The following is a 23,145-nucleotide window of genomic DNA, read 5'->3' on the forward strand; positions in this document are numbered from 1 at the left end:
GGAGATTTCAGGAACTCGCTGTACAGCTGCGGCGCTGGTCCACGCTGGGCACACGAACCTGCTCTCACGACGATCAAAGCCTAATTAACTTTGAATTATGAAAGAGGGCGAGGGCTGGCCTTGTTTCCTTCAACGGTCAACGGAAAGAAAGTGAGCGATATACGCTCACAATAAATCATTCAGCGAAGGCGCTAATGTCGCATAAAAAGATGATCTCTTATGAAACAGTGAAAAAATGTTCTGAAAACCGTCCCAATCGATTGAATGCTAGGACAGTTGAACTGAGTGATACGCAGTTGGAATTTCTCTAGAATTCGCGGTTTTCACACTGAAACAAAATGTCACGAACCTACAAATATGCTCGCGCAAATTCGTGACATATATATATATATATATATATATGCCCTAGGGTGGGATATATATATATATAGGGTGGGATATATATATATATATACTGTATATATATATATATATATATATATATATATATATATATATATATATATCATCAGCCGTTTGAGTGTCCACTGCGGGACCAGTCTATCCCAACCGAAGCGGGGATGATACAGCCAATGTATCTCTACCAAGTGGCTTAGGCTCTCTGATAGTGATTGTATGTAGGGTGAGAAGTGCTTGTAAATGCACTGCAGTGTTGGAGTGGCTTTGGATGTGTGTGTAGTCTGTGCATCAAGTGTAATCTGCCCACGCAAGCCGACTGGGTGCAAGCATATTTTATAGTATGTGACACTGGTTCAACCACAGCACCACTGATGTCCGCCAATGCAGTGCGTGGGGAGAAGGACGATCCCAAAGTTTTTTATCCTGGCAGGGCACGAACCCTTGTTCTTCAGTGTACGAAAACGCACACTTTACCACTGAGGCTTCATATATATATATATATATATATATATATATATATATATATATATATATATTACCACTGAGGCTGCATATATATATATATATATATATATATATATATATATATATATATATATAATACGGACAGATCAAACAAATCGCGCATATGAAAAAAAAAAAAAAAAGTGACCCAACAAAGAATATCAAGAGACTGCAGAGTTTTTGGTTAACAAAATAATATCATGAAAAAGTAGTATTACTCGTATGTCTTATGTTTAAAATAAAACAAAAGCACTCGGGGGCCGAATGCTAATCACCCGCCAAATTATGCTGTTGGTCAAGGTACAAGCAACATACACACAGCAAATGTGAAGAAAACTGACAAAACAATGGAATTCAGTCACCGTGTTTCACAAACGCCAATCCATATAAAAAAATATACGGTATCTGGCACGCTTCATCATTAATCAAATCTTTACCAAAAGTAATAGACTTCTGCACATCCACATACTGTAGTTGCTATTTCCTGAAGGTATGATGAAAATTCGTCCACAGCTGTTCAGTCTATTTTGCCAACACACACACACACACACACACACACACACGCCGACAAATACTATATCGCCTCGCTTTGCCAAAGACCGGTGATAAAAATGTATGCAGCGATTAATATTTTTCTTACAGGTGGAAACTCTAGATCAGAACCCAGGAATCTCTTGTATAAAGTCCTTACACATTAATATGAGTAAGAAGAAACGGGAGAGATAATGCAATGTATCATTTATGATGATATGACTATGGCGATGAAGATGACGATAATGATATAATATAACGACGATGATGACGATGACTATACAGATGACGATGATAAAGATGATTATAAATTTAACAGTGATGACGATGACGCTACAAATGACGATGATGACAATGAACTCGATGCTGATGATAATGATGTTTATAATGCAGATGATGATGAGAGCGATGAAGACAAAGATGATGATCATGGTGATGCGGACGTAACTGCTGAAAGAACACACAAAGAGATCAATTGATACAACAATGGATTATTATTCTCTGAGGGAAGGTATTTGAGAATGTGTTTGTGTAAGGTTTCTCCTCTCTCTCTCTCTCTCTCTCTGAGGAAGAAGGACAGCAGGTGCATAAAATGACAAGAGCCCTGGGCCCGTATGCATAAAAGGTCCTGGGACCTAGGAACTAGTCGCAAGTCGTAGGAACTGATCCCAAGTCGCAGGACTTGTTTATAAACGCTCCCACGTCCTAGGACTGGTCCTAAGACACGGAGATTTTAGGTGTAGCCAGGGAGGTGACTTACGACTTAGGAATATTCCTAGGACCTGAAAATGGCTGAACAACAACAAGCTCCGAGGCGTCAGCAGAGAACTTTTCGCCCACGTAGGGACGTGTTGAATGAATTAAGTGATGCAGAACTGATAAGCAGATACCGTTTGGATCGTGCAGGAATTATTTTTGTTACTGACTTGGTAAGAGATGTCCTGCAAAGTCCATCTGAGAGGAACCAGGCACTTACCCCGGAGATGAAAGTGATCATTTTGTTGAGATATTTGGCCACAGGTAAAATGCAACTATGCAGCAGTGATGATTTGGGACCCTCACAGCCTACAGTCAGCAGATTTATCTCACAGACATTAAATGCGTTCTACAGACGTGAAATAATGTGTAGATTCTTGAAGTTCCCCACAGACCCCCAAGAACTACAAAGGAAAAAAATCGAATTTATGGAGATTGCTGGCTTCCCCGGGGTGGTTGGAGCAATTGATGGGACACATGTGAGAATAATAGCCCCTAAAGAGTTTGAAGAAGAATATGTGAATAGAAAGCGGTATCATAGCATTAATGTACAAGTTGTTTTTGATGCCAAGTACAGAATTGTTAACTGTTTGGCCAAGTGGCCAGGGTCAGTGCATGATGCTAGGATACTCAATGAAAGTGGACTTAAAAGAATGTTTGAAAACCGAGAGGTTCCACCGGGGTGCATTCTTCTTGGAGGTTGAATGCTCCCGCGCCGTCTGTATGTTTACAATACACGATAGCCTAGCGTCCACAGAAAAAAGAAAATGTAACTGGAAAATAGATACTTACATTCATCAAGAAATCCACCTACATTATTTCTATAGTCATTTTGTGACTTAGAGTATTTTACTAAATAATATATCTCTCTATCTTGGCCAAAAACTGCATTTTCGAAAAAAAATATTGCTACAGTTAACACTTTTCCTAAGTCTGGGACTTGGGAAAATTCCTGGGTAGGAATTGCCATGTACGTCCTAGGTAGTGTTTATGAATCGATTCCCAAGACACGGTCCCAGCTGAGAGCAGTTCTTAGGACTTTCCTAGGAACGTTTTTGAATAGGGGCCCTGGTGCACAAGAACATCAGACAAAACATGGCTGTGAAGAATATTAAATCGTACATATATTTTTGAAAATTGCTTAAAGTTTTGTTGGCATAAGCATATTTTTGTTTAGATGAGTAGTTGTGTTTTAGTTCTACCCTGTCACAACGTTAACGTTTTGTTCCCTCCAGAGGATTTTAACACCTTCATTTTCATGCTGTATTTTTCATTTTATTCTATTATTCAGATGATTTTGTTCAGCTTAGGAGAGACTTCTTTAATTAAAGGTGTCAAACAGGCCTGTGTTCTCGTCGGTTAAGGAAGCTCTCTACACCTCTTTCTAAGCTATTTATATGGCTTATTAGACCTCACTGTCCACTTCTGTGTTATATATACATATATATCCTTCTAGTATCATCATACTCAGCATTTAAAAAGAATAAATGTATATTAACTGGCGATGTAAAAAATAAATCGATACGGAAGTTGTGGTAGGGAACTACATTAACCGACGAGAATACGGGTCATACCCGCAGTTACCATCCTCGCTACTGCAGATCCCTTCCTAACTTGAATAAAATTGAGAAAACAGATATGAAAGCAGGTTATCGGATTGAAGGGATGTAACAACTTAGGAAAGACCTCTCATTTTGAAAGAATTTTATATCTATCCATCTATCTATCTGTCTATCTATCTATCTATCTATCTCTCTCTATATATAACAGAGATCGTGCCAAAGCTGAGTAAAATCGCATGTGGACTGCGAGAATGAAACAAAAAGATTTCGCCATACTGAAATCCTGTGTCACGTTTTCTTATAATATTGGTAAGCCTCTCCAACTGAAGCGGATGCAGGAGGCTGCTTGTAAAAGAATTATAATCAGTATATCAGTAATTTTATATTATCATCGTTGATTCATTCAATTTGGCTCAGATTATTCTCCTCTTGTATCTGACTTCCTGCAACTCTGTGGCAAAAAGAGGCAGTTCTACAGCCCTGCATGCTCTCCATGGCACCCCTTCGAGACTAGCATCACACTCCAGTGTTACTTTGTGTTACAACTCAGCGTTCATGACAATGATATGGCATTTTTAGGTCAACTTGACGTGAATAGAATATAGAGTGCTTTTTCTCTTACAGCGTTGCTACCCTTAGACAGCTGAATTCTTCTCGGGCAGGACCTTTTGCAGGAAAGTGATTTATTAGACTAGCCATTCCAGTTCAAATTGTTTTCGTAAAGTTTTTAAAGTCACTGTGGAGATAAGAATAATAATGTAAACGTCTTCTTGCTGAAATGATTAAAGAGATCTAAAAAGGTCACACGGACCTTTAATACACATAATATATCAGTGAGGAGAAACATTGAACAAGTTTCCCACTCCAAAGATGTAACAGGAAAGAATGGGGTGATGAAAACTGTAGCGATGTAAATAAACTCAGAGGAGCTACAGTATAACTAGTGGGAATGAATGACATAATGAAGAGATAATATAAACGAGGCAGGAATATTGAGTGGATGGTGACACACACACACACACACACACACACACACACACACACTTTCGTGATATGTATCCTAACTTGTTTAAAATAAGCTATGATATTCTGCAGGCAGTACTTAGGGGAAAGACTATAAAAAAACTCGGTTCCACGGAGTCTGACGCACTGATTTTGCCAGCTGATGAGAGGCGGAATTGGTAACACTGGGCCGTGTCCTCGGGCGGTGATTGGTCAATCTCCATCGTATATGAACGTGCGCCAAATTGAATTTGTATTCCTACCAACCTCCTCATTTATTTGTAAGATACAGAATTATACGGCTACAGATTAATGCAATGATATCTTTAGTGATAAATATGTCCTTTTTAATTTATTAGAGATAAACCTGAACGACACTGATAACAAAACTAAGGCGCACTGGACGCATACGGACAACAGTTAAGGACAGAAGCCTAATGATAATTATGATCTATTTGTTTATATTGTCATTTCACTATGATTAATTTCGTTCACACTTTACGCGGTTTAATTGTAGCGGCATGGTACAAGTTATTATTTTCTCATGGGGTTTGCTTTTATCTTTCCTTTATTCCGTCGTTAACAAATACTTGGTTCATTCTGCAATAATGTAATCCATTACTTTCCGGGTCTCTCTCTCTCTCTCTCTCTCTCTCTCTCTCTCTCTCTCATGATACTCTCTTATCAAATGGCTAAGGAAAATAAACACCAAACGTATTACTGTAAGAAAAAAAATTACTGAATCTGACTATGAATACAAACAAAATAATGTAGATCTGTAAAGCTACTGTTACCTTTGAAGGTACTGAAAATGTGTGTTTATTAAGAACAGCATGTATTGACCCCAGTGAGATTGTGTGTGTGTGTGTGTGTGTGTGTGTGTGTGTGTGTGTGTGTGTGTGTGTGTGTGTGTGTTCACACAAATCATAATTAAGAAAAGCTAAGCATATCTAAGGTAGGGTTGTATATTTAGGTCTCCATTTCACTTTCCTCTTCACTTGGATCGTCCACACAACTTTCGTCAGACGCCACATTAATTACAAAATTTTCAACATAATGATCTTGTGTAATGTCCTTGGCCCTGAATTCAGCCTCAATTTTTGGTGTGTGGTCGATGCATTTCCGCCAATGTTCAGATGTTATGTTGTTGATTGCCTCGTAGGCTATTTGCTCAATTCTCTTCAGGCACTGGTTACCATTAGAGTTTTTCAGCTTCACTTCAGTTTTCACCTGTGCCCAAATTAGTTCAATGGGGTTCAGCATGCAGTGGTAGGGGGGTAGCCTGAGTACTCTATGTCCGTGACTAACTGCTATCTGATCAATTTCGTATTCTTGCTTTGACTTGTGTTTTTTACAGATCTGAAGTAACTGTACTTTAGTAGCCGAGGGATCATGGGAGATGTTGTTTGAAGCTAACCACTGTAGTAGTTCATCTTTTCTGCTGCTGGTTGTTGGCACTTTACGGGTGATTTTTGAGTGGTATGGTGCATTATCTACAACTATTAGTGATCCTTCATTGATATTGGGAAGTAATTGTTCTTGAAGCCAGATCTTGAACCGTTCATGGTCCATAGCATCATGGTAGTCCCCCTTTGATCCATTCTTGGACCGGAACATCAAAAGAGCTCCAGGTATGAAGCCTTGGTGGCCACCAGCATGAACTATGAATAATCTGGCACCTCTCCCCGTCTTAAGTTTAGGGCCAGCTGTTCCGTCTGGATCAGTCCAACAACGCTCAACACAGACACCGGACGGGGATGGGAACTTGCTCTGTTTTTGTTCATTTCTCGAAGGTATTCTTTTCTGGCTGCCACAATATCCTTCCTTTCCATGAAAATTTTCCTTCCACTTTGCACCTTCTTATACTGAAATCCTAGTTGTCTTATTATTCTAAATAATGAAGTTCAACACCCCTTGAAATTGATAGGAGGCTCCTGGACTTTCTTTAATGAAGCCGAAATCGTTGACAGTTCACCTCGTTCATAAAATGCCAGCAGCCCTCGTCTGATGCATCCTTGGTCAAAACTGTCCAGATTTCCTACGATGGGCGATGGTCGTACACGTTTAGGAGGTGAACACATTATACCATTCGGTGACTTAGAAGCCTCTGCCATTATCCTCTGGATAGTTCTGTAGCTGACTGCAGTTGCTTTTGCTGTTTTCAGCGTCACTTGTAGTTGTGTTTCACACTGACCCTCCCTCGTAAAAAATCGGTGAACGTTCATTATAAAATTTCGACTCTCACTTCCATATTTGTGTGGGGAGGAGTTGGAACTTTTTGTCAAGGCCTGTGTGTTGCTCTGTACTTGCAATGTAGGTGGCGGTAGTATTAGTGGTAGTGGCAGTAATAGTAATAGTGGTGGTAGTAGTAGTATTACTACTTGTTGTTGCTGTAGTATTTGTTGTTGGTGTTGTTGTGGTGGTGGTGGTAATGTCATGCTGGTTCCACGCATGTTGTCCAATACATACCTGCCGACAAATCTTTATTTTAGGCAACACATCCTAAGCAGGAATATATTAAAAATAAACGAAAAACCTACAGATGAACCCGTCAATCGTAAAGATTATACTATATATAAATAATTTCATACTTCTAACACGTATAGGAAACCTATGCAATACCTTGACTCTTGTGCTGCTTTCTGTTATAATATAGGTCATCAATTATGTAGTGTTTATGGCACTATTTTAAAAAGGATTTTGGGCAGTCAAGTCTTTTGACATGGTTATTACAACAGCTTCATAAATTTTAAAGGATGCTTACGTAATGTCTGTATAACACAACTAAGAAAATCTACAGATATTTTTTGTTCCCTTCTGTTATCCTACCAGCCAGGGCTACGTAAGTTGAGCTGGCGATTGCAGCTAGCCTACAGGCCATATTCGGGCGCTATCACGTTCGCAAACATGGCCTACTGTCACGCTCGCTGTTACCTCTACACCAGCACTGCTATTAACTGATTGTCCTAATTCGCTCTTCCTTATTACTATATATGACCAACAAGTAATGGAACTACAACCCACGATGAATATTAACACGACGGAAGAGTACAGAAAGTATTTACTTGAGAACAATTTTTAAATTATGAACTGTACATCATCACACACTACGACTAAGTTAGGACTAAAGATACCAAAAATTCTTACAGCAGATGAGGTAATGAAGGGCATGGTGTAGACTGTGACAGTGTAGTAGTAGTGGAAAAAACATTCGAGACTTCAAAGGACCTACGAAACCACCTTGCTCCGAACGTCTGAATTCCCGCGACAATCGCCAACACTTGTCCGTATGCGTCCAGTTGCGACTTTACTTAGTTTTGTTATCAGTGTCATTCAGGTTTATCTCTAATAAATCAAAAGGAACATATTTATCATTAAAGATATCATTGCATTAATTTATATCTTTATAATCCTGTATCTTACAAATAAATGTGGGGGGGTGGCAGGAATACAAAGTCAACAGGGCGCACGTTCAAACACAACGGAAATCCACCAATCACCGCCCGAGTGCATCGCGCAGTGTTACCAGATCCACCTGTCCTCGGCTGGCAAAATCAGTGCGTCAGACTCCGTGGAACCGAGTATAGTTGGTTTATATCATGATATACAATAAGCAAACTAGAATGAAATGAGGTAGAACATCCCACCGCCAACGCCAATAAATTCATGATTTCCTGTTATAATTACGTTTTCTTGACAAAGGGATATCTAAGTTTCACTTAGCCAATTAATTCTATGGTCTTACTTTGCCCAATTACACAGTTTCAGAAAGTGCAAACCTCCGTCGACACCCATAACATTTAAGATTTATTCTCCCATCCGTTCCCGGATCCACAATAAAACCTAACCAACTGTTTCTTTACTCACTGCCCACTTATGCTCCAAACATTTTGAAATCCGAAAACATCCTTTTACTGTACACAGACAGACAGGCAAACAAATAGACAGGGTGAGTACAAAACCTCTATCCAACTCTCTTGGCGGAGGTAACCGAGATGCAGTGGAGGTAATATGGACGACAGAGGTAGTCAATTAGCAATATAAAGAAACAACATACTGGACTCGACACAACACTAATAGAGTAGCTTGGATGATGAAATAATGTAAAATTCTTATGAACACTGACAAGCTGGTTTTGCTGTTAAGTGAACAAGGTAGGCCGGCCGTATTACAGACACCATTATCAGGAGTGAATGGTATGGTGATATGGTTATACAAAGAAGCTGTAGGATGCTCTACGGGTAGCGCTGATCAGAAAATAAATGGGGTGATTTAAAAGCATGTTTAAAAAGGTAAGCAAAAGGGGTAATGGTGGAATGGTAACGTATAACTGACATTAAATGTACTTACATTTAACACTGATTGGAAAGAATGGCATGCTGAATTTGTAATAGATACATGATACGTGTATTGACGGTATACTGTAGAGTGGGATGGGAAAAATATATATTATAGAAGGATAAACCTAGTAACACTAACAAGGGGGTGAAATGACTCTATGAACTAGCTAATATATAATATAGAAGTATAAACCTAGTAACACTGACAAGGGGGTGAAATGACTCTATGAACTAGCTAATATATAATATAGAAGTATAAACCTAGTAACACTGACAAGGGGGTGAAATGACTCTATGAACTAGCTAATATATAATATAGAAGTATAAACCTAGTAACACTGACAAGGGGGTGAAATGACTCTATGGACAAGCTATGATAACGTACAATTAATACTTGCAGCAACAAAAGGATCTTAGAATTGACCAGAGAACAGCTTGGTAATTGGATTTTCGTTGAAGGAGACTTTACTGATATTCCATATGCCTTACACACATGTAAGAACATGCCTGCAAATGTCATCACATCAATCATGAATGAGTATATACTCGTATGCTGAAGTTGTGACATGTGATGGTGGATGGAAAGTAGGCCAACAGAACACTTGGGCCTCGGAAAGCAAGCTATCAAGTTCATGGCCAGAGTCAGACACACGAAAAAGGATTTAAAAAAAAAAAAAAACTAGGATGTACTACAGAAAACATTGCTAAATGGAACGTTGCTGCACTGGTGATGAGGCAGACATAATGGAGAAGTTGTATAGAACACATTTTATGGCTGGTTCAACTTAGCAGAGAGGTTTGTTATTGTTGCAGGTTGATTCTGTAGCCCAGTGGCAGAAAAAGGTCAAGTGCAGGTGGCCACTGGGTGAAACGCTGGTCACCGGAATGAGATGACTACAATTTTGTCATGAGAAATCTATGAGTTGAAGTTGCAAACATGGTGTCCCCCTCTCTTCGGCGACAGCTTTCCACCCTGTGAACTCCTTCAAGTGATCCCAAGTATATCAAGATTAGAGGAATCTCCAGTTAAGATCTGGGCAAAATAGGTCCATGAATATGGATTTTATCCCACTTTCACCGGTGTTTCTTACTGCAAAATTTCAAAATATATCAGCTTATGGCGTTACCCAATGGCCTGAATATTGTTTTGACTTTTTACTATATATGCTAAGCTCAGGGGAATCTCCAGTTAAAATCTGAGCAAATGAGGAATTAACCCGCTTTTACTGACTTCTTCAGAACTTTAGCATACTTTAATATATCACAGCTTAAAGCGCCATCTGGTGGCCTGAATTTTTTATTTTTGACATTTCCCCATACGTGACAAGCTCAGAGGAATGTCAGTCAAAATCTGAGCAAAACTGGTTCTTAAATAAGGATTTTATCTCCCTTTTCTTTGTGATTTTTTAGAACTTTAGCAAACTTTGATATTTCAAGCTTAAAGCTCCATCTGGTGGCCTGAATTTGTTTTACTTTTGATGCATCCCCATACGTGACAAGTTCAGAGGAATCTCCAGTTAAACCTTGAGCCACATTGGTCCATAAATAAGGATTTTTTCCCCACACTTACTGGTGAATTTGTGAAAATTTAGACATTATGGATTGAATTTTTACACTCTTATGTAGCAAAATGGAATTTTTATTTGATCATGTAGTACTAAATGTGAATGAACCAATGAAACAACAAAATGGATTTTTCCTTATGTATAGAAGAAAAATGGCCAGTAAAGGCTGTTTGGTCGCTCTTGTACATCATATCCTCTGCTTTGGACTTTCTCTTGACGAGCACCAATTCTAGTGTTAATCTCTTGTTAAAGTTCTGTAGAAGGAAAACATAACACGGCTCCTCGACATTGTAGCTTTAAAATTTCTTCATGATGGCACCGATTTTAGCATTAACCGACTCTTACCATGATATAGCAAAATAACGCAGTACTACAGAGCTATATTTTCCAGCTGAACATCATTCTTACCAGCACCATATTTCCGAGTTAATGTGTTGTTATAGGTCAAGGACAATATGAGAATACTACAGCTGTACAGCACATCCATTTCATAGCATTTCTCCTTGACTAACAACATATTCTTCAGTTGATCCCATATCATAACTTAGCTTTCATTATGGTGAGATGGTAATTTTAGACTACCGGTAAGTTAAATTGGACTAGGTATGGACTATTCATATACCGATATAAGAAAAATATAGGGAAGATCTTTGGCACTTCAGTCTGATTATAAATACCATAATGTTATTCTTCCTACTTCCAGAACATTTTATTTAATTTAGGCAAGGGATTTTGAACTGAAAGAGTTAGATACACCATTCATTAGCTCCTTAGCGATTAGAAGTATATTTTTAAGCTACATAAAATATTCTGGTGATAGTCCGAATAAAACGGAAATGTACCTCAAAGCAGTGAAGGAGGTAAGTCCAGTATTATTAAAATTCAGAGTCTTTAAGTGTGTTTTACAATCATTACTTAGTTATGTGTTGATGTTCGAAGATATTTGACCTTTCTTAGAGTTGCTGACTAAACTCTGAGTGTGGGGTGTAGACTAATAACATGTAATACTTAAGGGAGTTTCAAAAATTATTGTCAAAATTTCGGGCTTACTTACACCGTCGTGCAAACAGCTTTAGTATCAGGATTGTATGTTAAATCCTTACCTAACGTCTCAGCATAAATAAAGCTCTGCGCCAGAAGAAGTGTTGGCCATAATATTAAAACTTATTGAGAGAACGTCCAAGCGAGTCCTGACTAACTCAGAGGTTATTCTTGGAAAACTGGAAACTTTGCGATATGATCAGCTTGCATCATACATTGCTGAGAGCAGTCACCATTGATACGGGAAAAACATGCCATTAAAACCTGGTGTGTGAACAAACGTCCAACCCCTAACCTTCTGCCGATCATTTTTGGAACAACTGTGCTGATTAGATGTCATTACCCTGTATACCATATTGCACAGTGTAGTTATAACGATAGAGAATATTCAGGCAGGTTTATCATCATCACATCTGTGGAACAACTCTAATTAAACCTGCTCATTTGACAGTGTGAGTGAGGCATTATTTGCTTTGTGTGTGTGTGTGTGTGTGTGTGTGTGTGTGTGTGTGTGTGTGTGTGTGTGTGTGTGTGTTTGTGTTTTGTTTTATGCAAGAAAAATGGAACCAAAGGCCAGGAGCCCGCAAACCATTCCTTCCAAGAAAAACACAAAAATAATACGAAAGAGAGCCAAATTGAAGATTCGTTCATTTCATTTCGAGATGCCAGGACACACTGCGTTTGAAAGACTGGAGATCATAGGAAGTAGGAAATGCAGACAGAGGGAGACAGTTCCAGAGTTGGGCTGTTGCATAAATGAAGGACTGGGAGTAACGGTCAACTCTTGCATTAGAGAGTTGAACAGAAAAGGATGAGAGTTTGTTGTAGCACCCGTCGTAAAGGTGGAGGGATGCAAGCAGACAGTTCAGAGGAGCAGTGACCATTGAAGCTGCGATGGAAAAGAGATAAAGATGCAACAGTGCGGCGAAGAGACAGAGGTTGAAGGGAGCCAGTAAGAGCAGGAGAGTTAATGAGACGAAAAGCCTTTGATTCCACCCTATTGAGAAGAGCTGAATGTGGGGAGCCTCACCACACATGACAGTAGTACTCTACACAGGGGCGAATAAAACCCGTGTATAAAGTCGTCAATTATGCAGGCGTAAAAAAGGTAAGGAGTCGGCTTGGCACACCCAGTCTCTTGGAAGCAGATTTTTACAAGAGATGCAATATGATCTTTCCAAGCTAAGTCCCGAGTGAATGAAACCCCAAGCATGTTCAAGGATGATGCAGGATTCAGCTGGATATTATTAAACATTAGTGGGTACTCCTGTGGATGATTGTGTCAGGTTGATAGGTGTAAAAACTGATATTCTGATGCATTGAAAACAAGATTATTTGTACCCCAGCCAGAGATACGATCCAAGTCAGACATTAGGTGTGCCATAGCCTCATCCCTTGTTTGCTGAAGTAACTTCTGAGATGGACGTTGCGGGAACCGAATGGAAAGGTGAAGTGTGGAATCATCAGCGTACGAATGGATAGGGTTAGATGTACAGCTTAGGTCATTGATGAATAAAAGGAAGGGAGTTGGTGATAGGACAGAGACCTGAGGAACAACATTATTGATAGATCTAGGAGAAGAGCGATGGCCGTCTACAACAGCGGCTATAGAACGACCAGAAAGGAAGCTATAGATGAAGGCACAAATAGAAGGATAGAAACCGTAAGAGGGTAGTTTGGAAATTATAGATTATTGCGAGACTCGATCGAAAGCCTTTGAGATGTCAAGTGCAATGGCAGCGTTTTCGCCAAAGTCCCGAAAGGAGGATGACCAGGAGTCTGAAAGGTAGGTGAGAAGATCGCCAGTGAAGCATCCCTGACGGAACCCATTCTGACGATCAGAAAGAAGGTTGTGATAGGGAAGATGCTTTAAAAATTTTTCTGTTATGAATTGACTCGTAAACTTTTGAGACACAGGACGTTAAAACAATTGGACGATAGTTATAGGGTTGGGAATGGTCACCCTTCTTTGGGAATGGCTGAATGAGAGCAAACTTCCAGCAAGAAGGAAAGGTACAAGTTGAAAGACAAAGGCGAAAGAGTTTACACCAAAGCGCAGTTCTTGAGGACAACAGAAGGGACTCCATCAGGCCCATATTCCATGTTAGAATTAAGGCCAGTGATGGCAGAAACGACATCAGCTGAAGAAATTTTAATGTCAGCTAATAGGAAGTTAGAGAGGGGAAGTGGTGGAGGAACAGCACCGGAATCGTCTAAGGTGGAACTGGAGGAGGAAGTCTGAGTGAAGAGATCTGCTTTATCAGTAGAGTAGAAGAAATAGTTACAGAGCCATCAGAGTAGAAAAGAGGAGGGAAGGATGATGAGGTAAAGTTGATAGAAAGGTATTTGGCAAGGTGCCAGAGGGAGCGGGAAGAATTCGAGTTGAAGAGTTGAGAGTATTTAGTACGGATTAAAATATTTTTAGCAGACCTAAGAAAAGACTTAGCACAATACCTGGCAGAAACATAAACAAGATGTGATTTAGGGGTGGGTTGTCTCTGGTACCTTTTATTGGCCCTCTCCTTGTTGCGGACAGCATTAGAACAAGTGTGATTAAACCAAGGCTTTCTTGCATTAGTCAAAGGATATGAGAAGGGAATGTATGCTTCCATGCCCGAAAGAATAACCTCCATAATGTGCAAAGCACACTCAGATGGCTCCCAGCCATGAAAGCAATAATCATTCCAGGGAAAATCAAAGAAGTACTTCCTGAGGGCCTCCCAATCTGCAGCTCCGAAGTGCCCCAGTCAACGTTTCTTTGGAGGGTCCACAGACCGTACCACAGTGATAGGACGGGTCAAAATTATAAGGTTGTGATCGGAGGAGCCTAACGGAGAAGAAAGATTAACAGTGTAAGCAGAAGGATTAGTTGTAAGGAAGAGGTCAAGTATGTTGGAGCTCTCTCCAAGTCGGTCAGGGATATGGGTAGGGTGCTGTACAAGCTGCTCTAGGTCATTAAGAAAAGAAAAAATGTAGGCTTGTTCACCAGGTGGATCAGTGAAAGGAGAGGAGAGCCAAAGGTGGTGGTGAACATTGAAATCTCCTAGAATGGAGATCTCAGAGAAAGGAGAAATGGATAGAATGTGTTCCGTCATAGAAGTAAGATAGTCGAAGAAGTTTTCATAGTCAGTAGAATCAGAGGATATGTAAACAACGCAGATATATTTAGTCAGAGAATGACAAGAAAGCCGAAGCCAGAGAGTAGAGACTTCAGAAGGATCATGTTCAGGAACACGAGAGCAAGATAAGTCGTAGCGTACATATATACAACAGCCACCTTTGGCTTTGAAATGAATATAGAGAAAGTAGGAGGAAACAGAAAAGGGTTTTCTGTTACTTGCCTCAGACAGCTAAGTCTCTCTCAGGAAAAGAAGGTGAGGTTTAGAGGAGGAGAGGTGGTACTCGACAAAGAGAAAGTTAGAGGAAAGGCTGCGAATGTTGCAGAAATGAAGAAGAAGTGATTCAGACAGTGGTTCCAGGCATCTCGTTGAGTCGTCACCTGGAGAGGGGTGGATGGGGACATTTATGGTTCCCCTTCCAGGGGACTCCGAGGCCTGGTTATTGTGTGCCACTTTTTTTCTTTCTTTCTTTTCTTTTTTTTTTCTTTTTTTTTTTTTTTTAAGGAAGTGTAGTGTGTACTGTGCATGTACAGTAGACTGGTGTTGACAGTTAGAGAAACTTGTACTGGAGAGCATGCTCCCCTACTTTCTGTGTTACTGGAACACTGAGAGAGTTCAGCAAAGGGGTATGGTCAGGAACTAGTCCCGAGGGTTGATGAAACGGGAGCTCCAGCTCTCCCTGTCATCAGCTTTCCATCCACCTTGGGAGAACTGCCCTGCTCGACTGGTGATACAGTGTGTGTGTGTGTGTGTGTGTGTGTGTGTGTGTGTGTGTGTGTGTGTGTGTGTGTGTGTGTGTGTGTGTGTGTGTCTGTCTGTCTGTCTGTGTCTGTGTCTGTGTCTGTGTGTGAAGAAACGAATAACATAAATAGTTCTGATCTAGCTATGAACAAAAATGTCAGATAGATTGAGAGCTAGCCAGGGGGTTGAGCTACTGCATTTAGAACAACAGGTATAAAAGCAAATTAACCAGGCTACTAAGCTCTGATCCGATTAAGACCCAACATTATCAAAAGAATTGATGATAAGGTATGCACGAAGAGTTGCGATTATGATAACATTTAAAGTTTAATGTATGTGTCCGAATATATCCTTAGTTCTATGAGGTTGCATATGCCTTAATGTATAGCTCGTTGGATGATGCAGTTGTAGGAATGCATGACGTAGCTGCTGAGAAGCATGTTGTGGCTAGATCAGAGTATCTGGAAGTTCAGAGAAACATTGGCGAAACGTGACTAGCTCGTGAACACCCCGTGCTGCTGTCAAACTCCCAGGCAACAAGAGTACCAGACCGATCTTCATACAATACACATGTCTGTAGCTTCTAGTGGAATATATTAAGCAGCAATCGAGTACGGAGTTTCTCAGCCTGTAGCTGCTGCCTATATATTCTCATGTTACGCAGCTCCTGTTACAACCCCTGCTACAAATGACGAAGTTATAACTTTAACAGATTTTATCTAATTTAAACCAACTTTGGTACAAGCGTTCAAGGCCTGAAAGAGGTTGACTTGTATTTTCCTTTACAAGAGGCTAAAGGTTAAGATGACATGAAAATGTTAGTTAAAAAAGGTTTTATTCTACTCAGGCCAATATTTGTTGAAGGGCTCAAGAATTCAATTTCGAAAACAAAATGACAAAGCTCAGGAACACATGGGAAGGTCAAATGTAAAGGTCCCTTGGCCAGATCAATTTAAAAAGACTTAGTTTCCATTTAGACGACACTTGGTGGAAAGGCTGGAGAAAAGCCAAGAATGAAAGAATTTTTGAGAGAATAACCCGTCAAGGTCAGAGTGCAAGCTCATGTGTTCGTTGCAATAACTAAAACAGATCGTATCTGATTTGAAATACATTTGGTGAAATGATTAAGAGTCAATTAAGGAAGGAATCTGATTTTGAATACAATAATTCAGATGACAAGGTCACATTACAAGGAGTGTTCGAACAGTCTTGATTCAGTGTGGACCAAACTTAATGAAAAGGTTGGGGATCGGGAAAAATAGTAATTCTATTGTGAGAATAACCAGTTTAAGGTTAGAGTTACATGGCCAATTTAAATATTCGACCCTTTCGCCATTTGTTGAATGAGAGTGTTGAACTTTCTCAAGCTCAAACTTACTGCTGGATGTTAGTAAGCTGCATCCCACATTATAGAACGCTGTCACTACCATGCAGAGAGGCAGGACAAGGTCCATCATCATCATACACTTTAGTTTTAACACTTTTAGGACCTTATGACAGTTACAGTACATTAATAAAATCCCCGGGCGTCTGCCTGAATATAAAGCTGAAGTTGTCCCGACACTTTTTAAGGTGAATGAAAATCGTCTGGAGATAGGTAGCACAAAAGACTATTTAATGCAGCAAAGAGAGCGTTAATAGTTTGGCCCTAAGTTTATTTTTATCCAAAATGGCAACGATTCATCGTATTGTTCATCGCCGATCGTACGAGCCGTTTCATTACAATATGGCCTAAGCACCCGAAGCTCCAACAGCAAGAGATAGTTTCCATTAAGAGTCCTCCTTGTTAATTAAATTCTTTCGTCTTGTTAATGAGAGAGAGAGAGAGAGAGAGAGAGAGAGAGAGAGAGAGGTTGCTATCCTAGGGCCAGTGGTCCATAAAGTATTACAGACAACGTGAGATCTTTGGAGAGATCGCTACACCTCTCACCAGAAATACGCTACCCTGGTGTGGGGTCGAACTGCCGACCCAACGGTCGTGAGGCGCGAGTGCTACCACTGAGCTCTTCTGCCTCCATAGAGAAGTTGTCAGAAAATTTTAACGAATTTTTGTGCAAGCGTGGATCGTGGGCCAAGGAAGAATTGACAAAACTTGGGTGCGGATTTGGATCCGGATTCGGATCCCATGTTATATATCTCCAAAAGTTCTCAGTGAATTTCAATACAGTTTTGTGAAAGAGTGGGCCATGAGTCAAGGAACAATTGATTACTTTTGAGGGCGGATCCGGATCCTATATATTCCACACAATGTCTTCACGGATTCGGATACGGATCCTTTTTAATGGTATTGGAGGAAGTATGCGCTCCCTGAGTGCGATCTTGTTTTTATTTGTATTATCCACAGGAGGGGGAATAGCAAACATGTTAAAAAAAAGAAAAAAAATCAACAAAATGTGGTCCCAAGGCACAGCAAACCCGTCCCCGGCAGTCATTTTAGTGCTGATGTATGAACACAACAGGATATCAGTCAAAGATGTCACATATCAAATTTGGAGCAAATCGGGGGGAAATTTACGATTTTATGCCCATTTGAGGTTTTAAGCCGAACCCACATGACACTGACCCCCCTACTGCCAACTAAGGGGGTGACCCCCCTGAAGTATTGAGGTATATTATAGGATGGGGATTTCAATGATGCACTTTTAGGTTTTGATTTCATGTTGAAATGGGGAATTCGAAAGGAGTTATGGCGAAAAAACGATTTTTTTTTTTTTTTTTTTCATTTTATAGGCTTACTGCCTGGGCCTTGGCCAAATTTCGCCCAAAATTTACTCAGGTGATCAGGAGGTCATAGCCCATCATCCCTGCAATTTAAGTCAAAATCACACCCGTAGTTTTTTGTGTAAGTTCTTAACAGACAGACAGACAGACAGACAGACAACGAGACAGACAAACAAACAAACAGACAAACCGAATGAAAACACTACCCGTCCCCAATCCCCTCTGGGAAAGTGACAGGTAATAAGCTATAAAGCATTCAGAGTGTGCATATCTCTGTATATGCTATTGCCATTAAAAAGGATCCAGATCCGGATCCGTGGAGATACTGTGTGGATATACACATGGTCCAGATCCGCTCCCAAATTTCATTAATCTTTTATTGGCCCCTGTCCCACCCTTCCACAAAATTTCATGGAGATTCATTGAGAACTTTTGGAGATATTGTGCAGGATACATTGGATCCGAATCCGGCGGAAAATATGATCAATTCTTTCATGGCCCATGGCAGACCTTTTTTTTTTCATTGAAATTCATTTAGAACTTTTGGAGATATGGTGTGGACAGACAAAGAAACATACAAACATAGGTGAATACATAACTTCCCCCAAGTACGTTGCTGGACGTAACTAACATGGAGAAAAACCCTATACAGAGGGAAACTGCAGTCTTTTTATCATCATCATCAGCAGCAGCATTAAATTGGAAACTTAAATCTGACTTAACCCCATCACTAAGGCTTCATATTATCTATTTATTCCCAGACGAATCAATCTCTTAAGGGGTGGCCACAAACAAATCACCTCCAAATCTCCCTGTCCAATGCCACTTCACTGCCTTGCTCCCATATCACACCCCCCTCCCTCATATACATCTCCACTCCAACCCTTCATCTCATCCTTGGCCTCCCCCTCCCCTCACCCCCTACTCCTCACTCGCATACACTCGCCTCGTTAGTCTCTCGCTCTCCATCCTCTCCACATGGCCAAACCATCTCAGTGTATTTCTCCTAACGCTTTCTATCACATCCACATCCACACCAAAGCACTCCTTCACTTACTCATTTGTTAGTCTCTCTTTTCAAGTAACTCCACATGCTCCTCTCAAATAACTTATTTCCACTGTTCTCACTCTTGACTTGTGTCCCCCCCAACAAGGTCAAAGCTTCACTTCCATACGTTAGAGTTGGTATCACAATACTGTCATGTAGTAACTTTTTTTTACTTCTATGTGCACTTCCATGTTCCTTATCACTGCTGTCCAGGAACCAGCAACTCCCTTCCCTGTTGTAACCTTCCAAGCATTTCACCCTCTAAACTTCCATCCTTATTCTTCTTTTGCGCCACAGCCTGTCTCACCTCTTCATTCCACCATGCTGTTCCTTGCACTCCCTTTTGTCTTCCCTTCATCCCACATACCACCTTACATGCTGCACAGATTTCTTCTGTGAATATCTTGCACACACCTTCCACGTCTCCCATCTGCTCTAAATCACATTTATCCAATCGCTACTCCACTTCTCTTATATTCTGCGCTTTTTCCATCCTCTTGCAACCTTTCTACCCTCCTTGTTTGGACTACTTCCTCCTGTCCTTCCCTTCCTCTCCTCCTTCATTTCATTTGAACCTTGACTGGTGGTTAGATAGTACACTCCCCTAACTTCTGCATGCTCTAGCATCGATTACACACCTCATTCTATCATTCACACGCACATAATCTGTCACTGGCTTCCATTCATTCAGTTCACCACCCTCCCTTCTCATCACTAGCCATGTATACTCATGGATCATCTTGTGTCTAAAAAGGGTAATGGCTATCATCAACCCCCTCCCATCAAAAATGTCCACTAGAGCACTTCCATTCTCACCCACTTTTGCAGGCACACCACATGCAACAACTACTCCATCCACCTTCACATTCCCTACATTTCCGTTAATATCTTCAGTCAAAAACACTCTCTCATTCCTTTCAAACTTTTCCATGCACGCTTCCATATTTTTCCAGAACTCTTCTTTCACTCTACTTGCGCGATCTTCTGTTGGCGCACACACACACACACACACACACACACACACACACACACACACACACACACACACACACACACACACACACCTTTATTAACCATTACTCCATTTTCCACACCTCCCTTCACTAATTACCCCTCACTGCTAATGTTTCCACAACTGCATTTTAGTTGTCTTAGCATTTTGATTCCTAGCTTATAGTTGGAATGTAGGACATAAGAAAAGGCTAGGTTAGGGATATGCATCCAAGCCAAGTCATAATTTTACCCAGCCTTTAATATATCTTCAGTAACAATATGGATTAACTAATGTTTTAACAGAGAATTACCATCAGTTTTATTATACCCTCTATAGAAAGTGAAAAAAATAAAAACAATAAAAATGACGGTAATGGCCGTACGGAACTAAACTGAAAACCTATCCCAGCTGGTATGATCTTGTTTAGATTTTTTGGGGGGTTACCCTCTGTCCCCAATTACTCCACAAAAAAAGGTAGAATACCACACTTGGGGTGATTTACCTCAGGTTGGGAACCCCTGCTTTATACACACACACACACACACACACACACACACACACACACATATATATATATATATATATATATATATATATATATATATATATAATGGAGCCTCTGTGGTACAGTGGTAGAGTGTGCATTTCGTACACGGGTGGGCCAGGGTTCGCGCCCCGCTAGGGTAATAAACTTTGGGAGTGTTCACCCGGCCACGTACTGCATTAGCGGACAGAAGGGGTGCTGTGGTTGAACCAGTGTCGCTTACTGTAAAGTATGCTTGCACCCAGTCGGCTTGCTCGGGCCGATTACACTTTGTTCACTGGCTACACACACATCCAAAGCCACTCCAACACTACAATTACACTTACAAGCACTTCTCACCCTACATAAAACCTCTACCAGACAGCCTAAGCCACTTGGTAGAGATACATTGGCTGTATCGTCCCGACTTCGGTAGGGATAGGCCGGTCCTGCAGTGGATACTCAAACGGCTGATGATGATATATATATATATAAGTATTATTATTATTAATATAACAGAGGAAGGAAAAACAAATGAATAAACAATATAATCCATACACCTTATGGTTGGTGTAATCCATTCACAAAAATTCAGTGGCAGTTGGACTTGAACAGCTGTAGGTTGAAGTTTTGGGGGAAACTACTCTGGGGAAATGAGTTCCAAGAAGATGCAGTTCGAGGAATATAAGATTTCTGATAGGCAAAAGTTCTGCAGTGTGGAAGAGTGACATTCCAGTCATGACCGCTAACAGATGCCCGTGTAGTACATGGGAAGGCATGAAGGGGTGGCACGTTAGCTGCAACTTCCAATGAGCATTTGCCATAAAAGTATCTGTATAATAATGTAAGGGAGGCAACATTTCTTCTTACCTGTTGGGGAAGTAGTTTATTTGTAATAGCAGTGTTATGAATAATTCTAACAGCTTTTTTTTCTTTTCTTTTCTTTTTTTTTTTTCTTTTCTTTTAGTGCTATCTCACCACATATTCTGTTCCATAAGGGTGAGCAATATTCCAGCTGAGAATGCACATGGCTATTATAAACTATAGCCAACTGCTGGCCAGTGAAGAACCTATGAACTCTGTACCATAATCCAACTTCCTTTCAGCCAGTTTTAGCAAGTGGTCTGGCATGAGAGGTCCAGCTAAGGGCATTGTTAAGTGTAACGCTGAGTATTTCAATACTTTTGAAGGTAATATTAGTAGCATTGAAAAAAATATAGGAATTTGGCAATGTCTGTGTATCAGTAAATTGTATATATTTGGTTTTACTACCATTAAATGGGACAAGGTTATTCTGTCCCAATTCAGTGATCCTAGATATGTCTTGATTTATGGAGATGGAAGTACTGAGTTGTGAGTTAGATACTAAACTGTTTGAATTGGTGTTGACTCATGTGCACATGAATAGATTATACAGTAGGTGACAAATAAGAGATCATTTATATAAATTAGGAATATGGTTGGTGGCAGAACTGATCCTTATGGCACACTGGCATTTATTGAGTGGAAATTGGAATAAACATCATCTACTTTTACACTTATCTTTCTGTCACTGAGATACGAGGAAATCAGAGGAACAAAAGACATTAGTCCATAGCAAGGGAGTTTGGACAACAGGGAACGGTGCCACAGTCTGCCAAAAGCTGTTGAAATATCAAGGGCTACTACTTGAGTTTCTCCATGCTGTTCAAATGATTGATGGATGGTGTGAGTCAGGAGATTAAGTATTTCAAGGGTGGATCCCTCGTGGTGAATACCACAATGTTTATCATTAATTAACCTCTTGGATTCAAGATAGTTAACTATGTGCATATTCATTACAATTTCAAAAACTTTACCAAAAGAAGATGTGATAACTATTGGTCTGTAATCAGATGGGTCAGAGGAACTTCCTCTCCAAGGAATTGCGTGGATATTGACTTTTGTCCAAGAATTATGACGAAGTATGTATGCACAGCCTTAATAATTTAGCTAGAACAGAAGTAAGTTCTGAGGAGAACATTTTCAAAACAATTAGAGGAATTCCATGTGGGCCTGGAGCTTTGTTGGTTGGTAAATTGTCTACAATGGATTTAACGTATCTAGTCTGTATTTTAACTGAAGCAGTTTCGAGAGAGTCATGTTGTAGTACTGGGACGTTCTAGCGACTTATTCTAATGTAGAATTTCTGGCAAGTATACTGGCAAGGATATTCGCTTTAGCACGCGAGTCATTTGTGATGTTACCATGTAAAGATTTTCGTGGGGTAATGGGTAATGACTTGTTAAAGATGTTATCGAAACACCTGAAAGTTGACTAG

The 23,145-nt window shown here is 40.2% G+C and overlaps 2 protein-coding genes across 2 annotated transcripts in view; both read right to left on the reverse strand.

Annotated features, from left to right (window-relative positions):
- Nucleotides 1-4,978, reverse strand: part of LOC145405880 (putative neural-cadherin 2) — a 167,812-nt gene extending 162,834 nt beyond the window's left edge. Inside the window, exon 1 of the mRNA XM_080277137.1 lies at nt 4,903-4,978. Within this exon, the coding sequence (XP_080133263.1) occupies nt 4,903-4,978 (76 nt within the window). The remainder of the gene's footprint in view (nt 1-4,902) is intronic.
- Nucleotides 4,979-5,723: 745 nt separating this feature from the next.
- On the reverse strand, nt 5,724-6,371 carry LOC145405881 (uncharacterized). Its single transcript, XM_080277138.1, has one exon. The coding sequence runs from the start codon at nt 6,369-6,371 to the stop codon at nt 5,724-5,726; it is 648 nt and encodes a 215-aa protein (XP_080133264.1).
- Nucleotides 6,372-23,145: the final 16,774 nt, after the last annotated feature.

The sequence above is a fragment of the Coenobita brevimanus genome, chromosome 68, assembly GCF_032717465.1.
Source record: "Coenobita brevimanus isolate Jiangsu-jjx chromosome 68, ASM3271746v2, whole genome shotgun sequence".
Lineage (NCBI taxonomy): Eukaryota > Metazoa > Arthropoda > Malacostraca > Decapoda > Coenobitidae > Coenobita > Coenobita brevimanus.

What these genes read in the sequence shown, in the direction of transcription:
- LOC145405881 (XM_080277138.1), bottom strand. Translation starts at nt 6,371, where the DNA reads ATGTTCCGGTCCAAGAATGGATCAAAGGGGGACTACCATGATGCTATG.